We start from the raw sequence: 12,650 nt of genomic DNA on the forward strand, positions 1-12,650 counted from the left end.
AGGATAAGTGATGGTACACAGAGGATACGGAAATGGATGACTTGAAAGAAAAGGAATATAAATGGCTGAATATAAAACTGATGGGGCAGGGGAAAGAAAGGTGGGGTGCCAACAAACCCAGGGACAAGGGAACAACAATGATCTAAAATAGATGGTGAGGAGGGCGTAGGATGCCTGGCCGGGCTTGATCAAGGGCATTGTAGCTGAGAGCAATTACTGAAACGCGAATAAAGGCCGAACATGATAGCGGGGACAAGAGGAAAGTAAAAGGAAATAGAGGAAAGAACTTGGAGGCACAGGACATTGATAGAGGTCTAAATACAGGCATGAACATCTGTAAATATATTTATATATAATGATAGGGAAATAGATTTATGTACATATATTTATATGCTAAGTGTTAAGGTAGCAGATGGATATTAGGCTTCTTCTCAAGCACTCCCTCAACCCAAGAACACTTTGTTTTAATAGCCCGGCATTCTGTGATGCTCACCTTCCCAATACGATAACTGAAGACAAAACTAGCATAAGCAAATGTGATGAAAACACATAAGCAAATCACTGAAGGGAAAATCACTGAAGACATAAGCAAATCACTGAAGACAAAATAAGCATAAGCAAATGTAATGAAGAGGCATAAGCAAATGTGATAAAGAAAGCTGATGGTGTCCGGCTATCAAAAGATATAGCGTCTGAGGTCTTATCAAAGCTTGAAGATAAACAAGCGGCCATCTAGTGGAGAAGCAACAAAGGAAGAAGCACACCAGCCTGTGTGATCAAGGGGTATCGATGGGATCAGGTATTAGGCATCAAAGACCCAGAACAAAAATCATATCTATGTGAATGAGGGGGAGGGTGTAGTGGAGACCCAAAGCCCATCTGTAGACAATTGGAGATCCCAGCACAGAGGTGTCACAAGGAAGACACAAGCCAGTCAGGGTGCAATATAGCATCAATGAAACATACAAATTTCCTCTAGTTCTTTAATGCTTCCTCCACTCCCCCTCATATCATGACCCCAATTCTACCTTACAAATCCAGAGATAGACCAGAGCATGTACACGGGTACTGGAAAGAGTTGGCAACACAGGGAATCCAGGGCAGATAAACCCCTCAGGACTAAAAATGAGAGTAGGGGAGGGGAAGGGGAAGATGGGGGTAGAAAGGGGGGGGAACCAATCACAATGATCGACATATAGCCCCCTCCCAGGGGGATAACAACAGAACAGTGGGTGAAAGGAGACAGAGGCCAGTTTAAGACATGAAAAATATAATAATTTATAAATTATCAAGGGTCTATGAGTGGGGGGGAACGAAAATGAGCTGATACCAAGGGTTCAAGTAGAAAATGTTTTGAGAATGATGGCAACATATATACAAATACACTTGACACAATGGATGGATCCCCAATAAAATGATTAAAAAAAACCCTGATGATCTTTTCTGTAAACCTAAATTACAATAAGTTTTAAAAGGGTAGGGGGAGGCAGGAGAGGAGGAACCAATGGTTACACTTTACTTCATTACATAGCTATTCTGTGGTAGCCATATCCTATTGCTAGTGATTTAAGTTAGTCACTTTTTTTATAATACGATTAATCCCTTAGTATATACTTTTCCAAGTTGAACGACTGGTGAGAGGGCAGATAGCTGTTTAGATACTGCAGAGAGGCTGTAAGGACCTAACATCTTCCCAGCAGTGTGTGGATGCACACTGCTTAACACCTATTTAAACCCTACATATTTGATAGCTTCTCACATGGCCAATTTTTCTACTTGCTCCCCTTAATGTATTCTGCCTTCTCAGTCTGTTCCATCTAAACTCCACCCAAATCCTACTGTCATCTTTTGTGGTCCAGCACAAGCCTCCCATTTCTGTGAAATCTTTCCAGTCTAAAAAGACATTGGTTTTCTTTTTGTAGAATTTTAGTGCTGTCATCACACTACAATTTGACATCTAACATTTCTCTGGTTGGTCAATTTTTCTATACTCTTTAATTTTCAGGCCAGAGGGCGGGCTCCCTGAAAGGGGCAACATCGGACGCCAGCTCCTGTTGGCTCAGCCGACAACTCATTCCTTCAGTGTTTCCTGTGTGTTGGAATCAATTGGATGGCAGTGTGTTACTTCCGATCCACTAATGTCCAGACTCTCTTTTGGAGAGGAGTAAGGATGTGCTGCTCTTCCGGACTGGGCTGGGGACACACCACTGCCACGGATCTGGAGACATTTTTTAGTCATTGTTGTTATCTGCTGTCAAATCAGTCCTGACTCATGATGACCCTATGAAGGAGGGAACAAGATGCCGCCCTGTCCTATGCTCTCCCCGTGATCAGACTACCTGACTCATGCAGTTATCATTGGTTCATTAAAAAAAAACAAAATAGATGACCAGGCTTTTCTTCCGAGTCAAAAGTCCCATTGAAACTTGTTCAGATCCAGGAGCACACAAATCTCTATTGACAGATGGAGAGGGGCTGCCTGGGGCGCACTGGCTGGGGATCTAGGTCGGGTCTCCTACGTGTAAAGGCAGGAATTCTAACTTCTTGGCTACCCATGCCCCACAGGTTTGCACTACACTTGGGAAATACTTCCATTATTTTAGAATAGTTAACTAGGAGCAAATTAAAAAACGTCCACGATTCATTTAAACTTCTCCGTACATTAAAAAAGGATGCTACTAAGTGGTAGTAGCACTGACTGGGAGACAGAACATGGGTGTCTTTTTAAATGTGCTTTATTTCATATGTGACCTCTGACCCAGCCAAAGGTTCACATCCTAGGTAGGTTAAATCATGTTCTGAAAATTTTATAAGGTACAACAGAAAATGTGTTTCATACTCTTTAAGATATATTAGCCAAGCATGATAAGGTATTTTCAAATGCCTATCTTATATTTGTGAATCAGGCTGCATACGTCTTATAAATTCAGAGTGAAGAAGCAGCACCAAGTTGTTCCTGAGCACGTGAATGAGAGGGGCTTGTTTTAGAAAATAAATTACTAAACGATGAAAACCTCAATGAAGAAGAGCCGGCCAAGCCTACCTTCAGTGCCGGCAGCATGTCCAAGGAGTCCAGCGTGAACAGTACCAATGCCTGCATCAGCATCATGAACTGATTAAACTGCCATGCCAGGCTAAAGAGAAGAGTTGACACGAAGATGGCAACAAGTGTCAGCCTCTGCAAAAAGGAAATTTTGCATAATTTACATGTCTCTCATAATAAGAAGCCTTGCCGACAAGTTTTCTCAAGAGCAGCCAATATCTCTATAAACCACTCAGGAAAACGATAATCTGCTGCTCTGAAAACCCTTGCATTTGTTACTTAAGCTCTAAATATCCTAAAGTGACACTCTGCATATAAATATTCACATACGGTATGTGTATTCCACACTATTATGGAGGTGATAATGCACCAAATCACATCTTGAGCGCAATGGTTTAAAAATCCTGACAGTTTTGCACAAAATGTGTGTGTGGGTTTGCTGCAACTATTTAGGGGTAGATTGTGGAGAGAATATTTTTAGCATCAAAAATGAAAACATTTTCTTTGCAAAGTAGGAAAAAGCTCAGGCAAAGCAAACTTCATTTAACTGCAGTTAAATAAGTGGTTAAGGAAGAGGAAGTAGTCACAGGCACTTTATACATATCACATTTCCTGAAGAGAAGTCAATATGATTGTGAAATTAAAAACACACTGGTAGTTACTTACTTCAGAAAGAGGCTGCAATTTTGGTTTCAAGAAATATGTAATTGCTGCTATCTGAATTGCAAAGAATGGCAGTGCCCAGTTTTCCCTCAACGGAACAGTGAACTCCACTCTTGTGGTATCCATTCTGCACAAAAGAAACCGCAATTGGCCCAAGTCAGAACATTTACAATCCTCTCCTCAAAATGCTCGAAAAATGAAAAATGGTTTTCACCAAGTCCAGACACTGATTTTCAATAATACTAATTGCTGCCATCATCATTTTGCAACATAAGCTTGGCCTTGAGAAAATGTATGGCGCTGGTCTAGGCTATGCTAGGTGGTGGAGTTGGGCTTCAAGCTCATGTTAGTCTGACTTCAACCTACACACTGCATGAACGCATGAGGCCAAATTGCCTAACTTTAATTTTAACTTTAGTGCCAAGATTCAATGCTTTACGTTCTCCATCTTTGTATTTCTTTAGTGCTGTACACTTGAGTCTTGCATTTGGCAGTGATAATGACTTTTTAAAAATCGCCTCTAAAATGTGAACTCCCAGAGTGCAAAGGAAGGCCAGTTTGTAATGTCCAGTATCAAGAACTAACACCGCACATACAAGCCATTCAATAAACACTTTTTACCTACTCCTAGTAGCAGCAATGTATTTGGCTTCAATTTACTCTTAGCAGGAATAATATGAAGTTCTATATTAAAAAGGTAAGAGCCAGGACACCATAGTGGTCTCACATCGCATGTCAGAATTCTAACCAAGGCTCAACTCTGAACCTACACAGACTACTTAATTTTAACCTCAATTTCCTCATTTCTAAAATGAGAATGATACTTTAAAGGGTTGTTAAAGTAATAACACATAATGATCATTTGCAAAATGTTTTGCATATAATAAATGTACATCAAAATAATAACAGAACGTAATTTGTTTAGGATTACAAAGTAAGATTAGAGTTAGTAAAATGTAAGTTGTAAGATCTACCCTGAGCCTATGGCTCTTTGTTACCATCAGGCCTGGAAATGAACACACCCCATGAACCACTTTTCAGCCAAACAAGACAGGTATATTAGGGGAACAATAACATCAGTGAAGTATGCACTCCTCAACATAATCAACCATTTGAGATCATAAGGATAACATTTACCCAAGGAAAGGAAGTAGACTAGAAATGGGAAACAGAGAGAAGTGGGACGAGGGCTGTTACATTATGAGGATTGCGAACAAGGCCATGAAACAATGTGTATAAACCGTTCAAGGGAAAACTGATTAGCCCTACAAACCTCCACTCAAGTCACACACACACAAAAGTGTGGCGGCAAGTTGTAAGACCCTTACTTAACTGAATGTAGGTGCTACTACTGCAGGTCAGGCAACAGTGCACACAAGACTCTAATATCTGGAAACTAATAATATATATTATATAGGTGATATTAGATCTTCTTAGCATTTGTGCTGATCCTTTGTGCTTTGCTAATTTTGAGTCTCACACAACCCAATTAAGGTTGATAGTGAAGCCATTATTAAACTTCTTTTAAAAAATGAGCTTATGTGGCTAGAGAAATAGTGATATTTAGAAAATTGGTAATAGAATTGGGATTAATACAGATAAATCTCTTGACTTATAATTAAATATCCTACTAATTACATGGAAATATAAATAAGCAAGGTTTTCGTACTGATTAAGAAAGATAAATACAAACATGCAAAACAAAGAGAAAGTGTTCCCTTCCACAAAAATGTGGCTCCACTAAGTTCTCTGAGTTAGAGGAAATGAAGTGCCTTCACGCTCACATCGTGGAAAGGGAGAGCGGTGTATCACGAGCGGTGTATCACTTTTAACTCACCTGTTGGTAACATACCAGAAAGCTGCTAATAGCCCCGAGAGCCAGGTGCCACTAAGGAGCCAGCTGGTTGCATAAAGGGCTGTGACATAGATCGCCTGGAGCCCAAATAATGTATAAATATAAAAATAAATCGGCTCTAAATACTTCTGTAAAAGGGAACAATAAGACAATGCTTGTTAATGAAGCCACAGGTGGTCCATCAACAGTCAAGAAGCGCAGTACAGGAAATGCACGTGCAGGAAGACTACTGTCAATGCTACGCAATACGTCCAGGTTACCCGGCTTCACCAAGAGCCTGCCAGCAGCTTTCCTTCCCACCTCCCAGAGCAGAGGGACAGAAGCCATGTGGGGCCTGGCTTCATTTTTGACTCCATGCACATTTTACATCTAATTTTCCCTCATTTGCATATGACATGGACATTGTGGTTGGCTCATTTCCCAAAATTTAAAATGTCAGCGATAAAATCAAGAGTGATAACAAGTTTCCAAATGAGAATATATACGATTTCTAGACCACACACAGACATTATGCTATAAGCCAAGGTGTATTTATGTTAAAGAATAAGTAAGCAACAAGGAAAGATCATGATACATATGTGGAAAATTAGGATAATACTATTTTAATACCATGTCAGCTAAAACTTTCCATTAAAATGGGCAGATTTCGACTATCTTCCAGTTCAAATTCAATTCAATATCACAAAACACAACATACCTGTATGGGTAGGATTCTATATAAAATACTGAGAAAAACTTCTTGGTAAATATTCATTCGTTCAAGGAGGTTAATTGTCCTCATTGATTCAGTTTTATTATCGTATATTAAGCCATATAAACCTAGGATTGGTATTTGAAAAATGAGGAAAATATATTTATACTTTTAGTTATAATCATTCATATTCATTCAAAATTACTCATAGTTTTTTAGCATGTATCAGACACTTGTGCTTGATATTGGCAATAAGAGCAAAAAACATAGTTCTACACTCATATGACTAAATGTAAAGAAAACACCACTCCTCAGACTGGACCAATAGGTAGCATCATGCCAGACAGAGAGAAGGCCGGAGTTGCCAAGAATTTCATCTTCCTTGGATCCACACTCAATACTCATGGAAGGCAGCAGTCAAGAAATCAGATGACACATGGCATTGGGTAAATTTGCAGCACAAGTCATCTTTAAAGTGTTGAAGAGCAAGGCTGTCACTTGGAGGCCCAAGATGTGCCTGACTCAAGCCGTGGTGTTTTCAATCCCCTCACAGTCATGTGAAAGTTAGTGAAGAACTTCTACTTTGTTGGATGATTCCTAGACCAAAGGAGAAAGTCAATGCCGTGAATTTTGCTGGTGAACAATACCAATGCTGGAGGAGAATCAGAAACGTACCACGGACGGCCAAAAGAGCAAACAGATCTGTCTTGGAGGAAGCACAGCCAGAGGACTCCCTGGAAGTGAGGATGGTGACACTTCATTTCACAAACTTTGGACATGTTACCAAGAGAGACCAGACGCTAGAAAAGGACACCGTGTCTGGTAAAGGCGGAGGGCCGTGACAAAGAGGAAGGCCTTGGTGAGAAGGACTGACTGATGAGGTAGAGTGGCTGCAACAACAGGCCCACGACTGGGCTGCATTCATTTCCTTCTGCTATCCACAGGGTCACTGTGAGGCCAAACTGATGCCGAAGGAGCCTTGGCGCGGCAGTGGTTAAGCATTCAGTTGGTCGCAGTGCACCGGCCGCTGTACTAGAGAAAGATGGGAGAGTGTTTCTGTGAGGAACGCAGCCTTGGGAATCCGGTGGGGTAATTCTGTCCTCTAAGGCTGTTGGGAGTCAGAATCTGCTCTGTGGAAGTGGTTGTTACTGAGCTAATCACTCCTTTGATAGGCATTGTTAAATATTCATACCAGCATGAGAGTTTGGGATTAAACTGTACTCCAAAAAATATGCATTGTGAATTTTAACACTCTTTGCCTATGGTTGTAATCCCATTTGGGAATGGGTTTATTGTTATGTTAATGAGACAGGATCAGTGGAGGGTGGGGTGCGCTTTATAAAAAGAGCCAAATGAGACAATGGGATAATTAGACCAGCAGAGATGGGTAAAGATTGATGACAAGCCACATGCTGGCCCACAACAGACAAGCAATGAGAACAAGAAATAAACCTGCTAAAGAAACTCACTGCGATTTTGCTGCCAATTGCTACCACAAGTGGGTTGATTAATGAGAACAGGTATGAGGGGACAATGCACAGAGGAAAACATGCAAACAGTACTTACACATATGGAAAAACACTCAGGGCGGCTCCCACCCAGAGGAGCACAGATTCCACTATACTGAGGGTGCCTGCAAGCACATTAATGCAACTGGGACCACGATGCTGAAAAAATGTTGAACTGGCAAAAGATGCACCCCCATCCCTCCCCCACGTGTACACACACACACACACACACACACACACACAGAAAACTACACTGTGACATTGTTTTGCACCTGTCACCTGGCAGAAGTGAAGGAAGTGAAGCAGGCTGTTAGGAAGCACTCTCCCAGACTGCAGCTGGGAGAGGCGTGGGGAACACCCATCAAATGACACATGTATTTGCCCTTAGATCTAGGAAGCCCATGTCCAGTAATCACGCCAACATGAGACTCACGGAAGTACAAGCTGATGTGGGTGGGCAGTACTAAGAGATCAGAAATGAGCCAAATGCTCATCAAGAGCAGACGACGTGAGTAAACTATGGTTATCCTTGCAAAGGAGTATTAGCCATTTGCAAATAAGGGATAAGGAATATTTTTATATCTAAGATTTTTGTTAAGTGAAGGAAAGCACAGTATTTTTGCTAAGTACAAGAAAGCATGACATATATATGATGCAGATTTGTATGTAAAAATGGGGCAATGAGAACATATCGAGAAGTGTATTAGCAGTGGAAGAATAAACCCCCAAACTAACACAAAGGGTTACCTCACTGCCAGGGAGAGAGCCTGGCTGGCATCACAGTGAGTTAAGAGCTGGGCTGCTGGCCCCAAGGTCAGCAACTTGACTCCACCAGCCGCTGTCCAGGAGAAAGAGAAGGCTGCCTTCCCATCAAGGTTTACAGCCCAGAAAACACACAGGGGTGGACCTTCTCTGTCCATGGGGCCACTATTGGTGGGAAAGGACTTGATGGGAGTGGGTTTTGTGAGGCACGGGTGGGCACAGGCTTCCCTGAGTGCTCCATGGTTCAGCTTCAATGCTGGAACTGGGCATTCTTTAAAAATAAAAGTTAAAAAAATTATAAATTATCAAGGGTCCATGAGGGAGGGTGGGGGAGGGAGGGAAAAAATGAGGAGCTGACACCAAGAGCTCAAGTAATAAGAAAATGTCTTGAAAATGAAGATGGCAACATAAGTACGAAGTGTTTGACACAATGGATGGATGGATGGATTGTTATAAGCTCTATAAAAGCCCCCAATAAAATGATTTTTTAAGAAGAAAATAAACGAATATGTTTGTTAAAAAAATTTTAAGTGCCAAAAGTAAAATAAACCTACAGAGTTGATGACTTAGCTACACAAAGACCTGAGTGGCTGCCCATTGCTGGGGGATGTATCAAAGAACCCAAGGACAACCTAAGCTGCCTCAGGCGGCCCTGGGGTTAGCAGCATTATCAGTGCTAGATTCCATCTACAGCAGGAAACAAGTAAGTGCTAATGCTAATATCAAGGTTTTAAGAAAAAGATACAAATATAAAGCAAACAAGTTAAAAGCATCCTATCCTAACTTTAAATGGAAAACAGCTATATGCATAATGTATTTTCTCTTATGGAAAAAACTCTAAGCCTGTCCTCCCTTTGCCCACTTTAAAAGGCCTGAAAACAATGCAATAAATGTTTTTAGTTCCAAGACCGTCCCTGGATGGTACAAATGGTTCACAAGCTCGGCGGCTTACTAGGAGGAACCTGGAGGTTAGATATACCATAGGTGCCCAGGAAGAAAGGCCTGGAGATCTAATTCTTTAAAAAGCCTAGTCATTGGAGCAGAGTTCTACACAAGGGGTGACCACGAGTCAGATTCAACTCTGTGGAACCTGTTTTTCAAACTTTTTAATTAAATGTTTTAATACCCAGATTGTGGTCCCTAAACGGCACTAAAATGAAATAGGGCACCTGGAGAAATGGCTGGTTCCAAGTCAGGGGTAAGAAATATCAATGGGCATGCAACAGCTTCTCATGCACCACGCCAAGGGCATTTTCAAACGTCACTAGGGTCATGGCAAAGACAAGACAGTAGGAACCAAAGTTTTCAAAATAAGGAAAAGTGAGATGCAACTATAAACAAGTAAAAACCCTGTCATCTTAGCTTTAAACAGAAAATAGCTATATTCACCATGGATTTGCGGACTTCAGCCTGAAGGTGATGCCATGGCCGAAGAGAAAAACCTGAATCTAATTCAATGGAATGAACGTGAAGGACTGAAGCACGGTCTTTTCTGCCTTTCCTTAATGAATTAAACCTATGGACTACCCATTAGTAGACAAGAAAATACTACTTTGGACCGAATTCCATCTACTCTTCATGGAAGGAAAATGAAATAAAATCCCACTATTTGTCAGTCTTACGGACATTGTGGGCTAGGAGTTGGGCAGCAACCCACAAGGTTCACACACAACAATCACACCTTTGAAGAAAGATGGGGTTATCTGCTTCCCCAAGGACTTATCCTTCAGAAACCCTATATAGGGCCCTGTAAGACTGTAAGCTAGCATTGACTCGATGCCAAGTGGTTTTATTATGGAGCTAATAGTTCGAGATAACCATCAGGAATTGTGCCTTATCATCAGTCAAAAAGCATTTGCAAAGAAAATAGTGGATTAGTTTATCTTAACTCAGAAACAGACAGCTACAAATTATATGAGGGAGTTTGAAAATTAAACGGAAGATAATGAACATTTCCCATGAATTTTTTGAAGCCCTGTTTGTATATTTAGATAGGAATCCTGAATTTGAGCAAGCCTGGATCTAACAACCAATTAATGGGAAATACACTCGGGGGATGGGGCCGAGCTGGGAGGCAAGGAGAGGAGCATTACATAAAGCATAAAAGGGGTTATCCCACCCTAAGTGAGTTTTTTTCAAAGCTATGTGTTTAAATTTTTTTATAAAACTATATCACTTTCAAAGCACTCTCTACTACATTCTTTGAAACATTTTTCAGACTCAACTGCTTGGATGGCTGACAGCACCTCCCTTGCTTTTTCTTCACCTCTTTTATGTTAAATTGCTGTCTTCATTGTCCCTCTTCATTCTTGGAAACAAAATGAAGTCACATAGTGCTAGGTCAGGTGAGCAAGGTAGGTGGGACTGAGAGAGACATGCTGTTTTTTGGCAAAAACTGGTGCACTGAGATGGCTGCATGAGCAGGTGCATCGTCATGGTGGCAAAACCAGTCTCCTGTCTACCACAAATCAGGCCTTTTTTTGTCTCACAGTTACACAATCTTTCCAGATCTTCTAGGTGACGCCACTGGGTGCACTAACTCAGAGCGAGTTGCTCGATGCTCACCTACTACGAAATCTCTGCTCTGTCCAGTGCAATTCCGGTTTTGGGGTGTACCCCCTAATATAGAACTTCCAGAGCATAGTATTTTCATAAACCAATTAGATACTCACAAGGAAAGAGATATACAAGTTCCCAAAACAAAACAAGTTTTGCATAATGTCTTGCCTGAAATACTGTAAAGAACCAAAAGGCCCCAGGTGGCGATATTAGCTGTCATTACCTTGCTTGAGAGTTGGTGCCTCCAACATTTGCTTGTAGTAGGAATAGTACAGTCCACATTCCGTCCTGAAGGAGATTTCTCGCTCCACTTCCTGAAATAAAGCTAGGCTTTGGTTATCTATCGTCACTGCAGAAATAAGAAACAGAAACAAATTCGAAGAGAAAAAACTCTGAAACAAGAGTTTCAAAAAGCGTGCCACACAAGAACAGAAGGCTGGTAATTGAAGTGGAGTGGTGAGTAAAAAAAAGAAAACATATCCTTTGTTGTTAAGCCAATTCTGACACATGGTGACCCGAAAGGCCAGACCAGAATTCTCCAGACTTCTAACTATATAATCTTTGTAGCAGTGGGCTACTATATCTTTCTCCCAAGGAGTGGCTGGTGGGTTTGAACTGTCCACCTTTCAGCTATCAGCTGAATGTCTGACCATTAAACCACCAGGCTCCTTTTCTCCTGGTAAAATGGAAAAATTAAAAACGAATCTTCCTAGGATTGTCCTGAGGCTTCGAGATAATCCAGTTCTAGAGATCACAGTTCTCCATCAGTGTCAACTGCTACCTAACTGCACCATCTACCACCTTGACCCTGCCCAGGAAGGTCCCCTCCCTTTGGCAGTCCATGAGAACTTCAATTCAAAGGCACTTGGTGAATGTGGGTGGTTTAGTCTGAAAGCTGAATTTTAACTCCATTTTTACATCCTGACATGAACGTCTAGAATCCATGCTGAGTTTTAAAAGCAGCTTATCTAACAGCAGTTCCTTAAGCTTGTCCTGACCTAACCTTATTCAAACAGGAAATATGCTTTTCCCAGAAGGTCTTGGCTATGTTCGAGCAGATACAAGGTGTGATAGCTGATGCACAGCCACACCAACAAATCTTTACAATGCAGCCTGAGAAACAGCCAGGATTGCGTGGGGCGAACATTAGAAAACCCAGGCAACGGCAAATCTGAAATGAAGGGCTTCAGCCCTAATTTGACAATTGCATCTTGAACTGAATAAAGATTTTCGGTTTGGTTTTCTAAAGAACCCAAACCAATTGCTGTCAGGTTGATTCTGCCTCACAGTGCCCCGATGTTTCCAAAGTCTGCAGTTTCACAGAGACCCAGGGCCTCACCGTCCTCCCTTCGACTTGCTAATTGGTTCTTGAAATATCCTCAGCGAGTTTTACTTGTACGTAGCCTTGTTACTTAATCTCCACATTCTGTGGGGTCATCTTTGGAATGTGCACAAATAGGAATCTTTTCCAGTTGGTTGGCCAAGTAGTCATCAGCTTGTGGTAATATTTCAATTGATAACCTATTAATTCTAGGAACCTTATTCTTTGCTAATAATTTCACTGTAGCC

At 41.3% G+C, this 12,650-nt stretch overlaps 1 protein-coding gene across 2 annotated transcripts in view; it reads right to left on the reverse strand.

Moving 5' to 3' along the window:
• Nucleotides 1-12,650, reverse strand: part of DPY19L3 (dpy-19 like C-mannosyltransferase 3) — a 100,180-nt gene that overhangs the window by 45,856 nt on the left and 41,674 nt on the right. For both annotated transcript variants that reach the window (XM_075536266.1, XM_075536265.1), the window contains exons 4-8: nucleotides 11,305-11,395; nucleotides 6,259-6,380; nucleotides 5,544-5,689; nucleotides 3,710-3,833; nucleotides 3,044-3,178 (exon numbers count right to left, since the gene is read on the reverse strand). In XM_075536266.1, the coding sequence (XP_075392381.1) occupies nucleotides 3,044-3,178; nucleotides 3,710-3,833; nucleotides 5,544-5,689; nucleotides 6,259-6,380; nucleotides 11,305-11,395 (618 nt within the window). The remainder of the gene's footprint in view (nucleotides 1-3,043; nucleotides 3,179-3,709; nucleotides 3,834-5,543; nucleotides 5,690-6,258; nucleotides 6,381-11,304; nucleotides 11,396-12,650) is intronic.

The sequence above is a fragment of the Tenrec ecaudatus genome, chromosome 18 (assembly GCF_050624435.1).
Source record: "Tenrec ecaudatus isolate mTenEca1 chromosome 18, mTenEca1.hap1, whole genome shotgun sequence".
NCBI classification, from domain to species: Eukaryota; Metazoa; Chordata; class Mammalia; order Afrosoricida; family Tenrecidae; genus Tenrec; species Tenrec ecaudatus.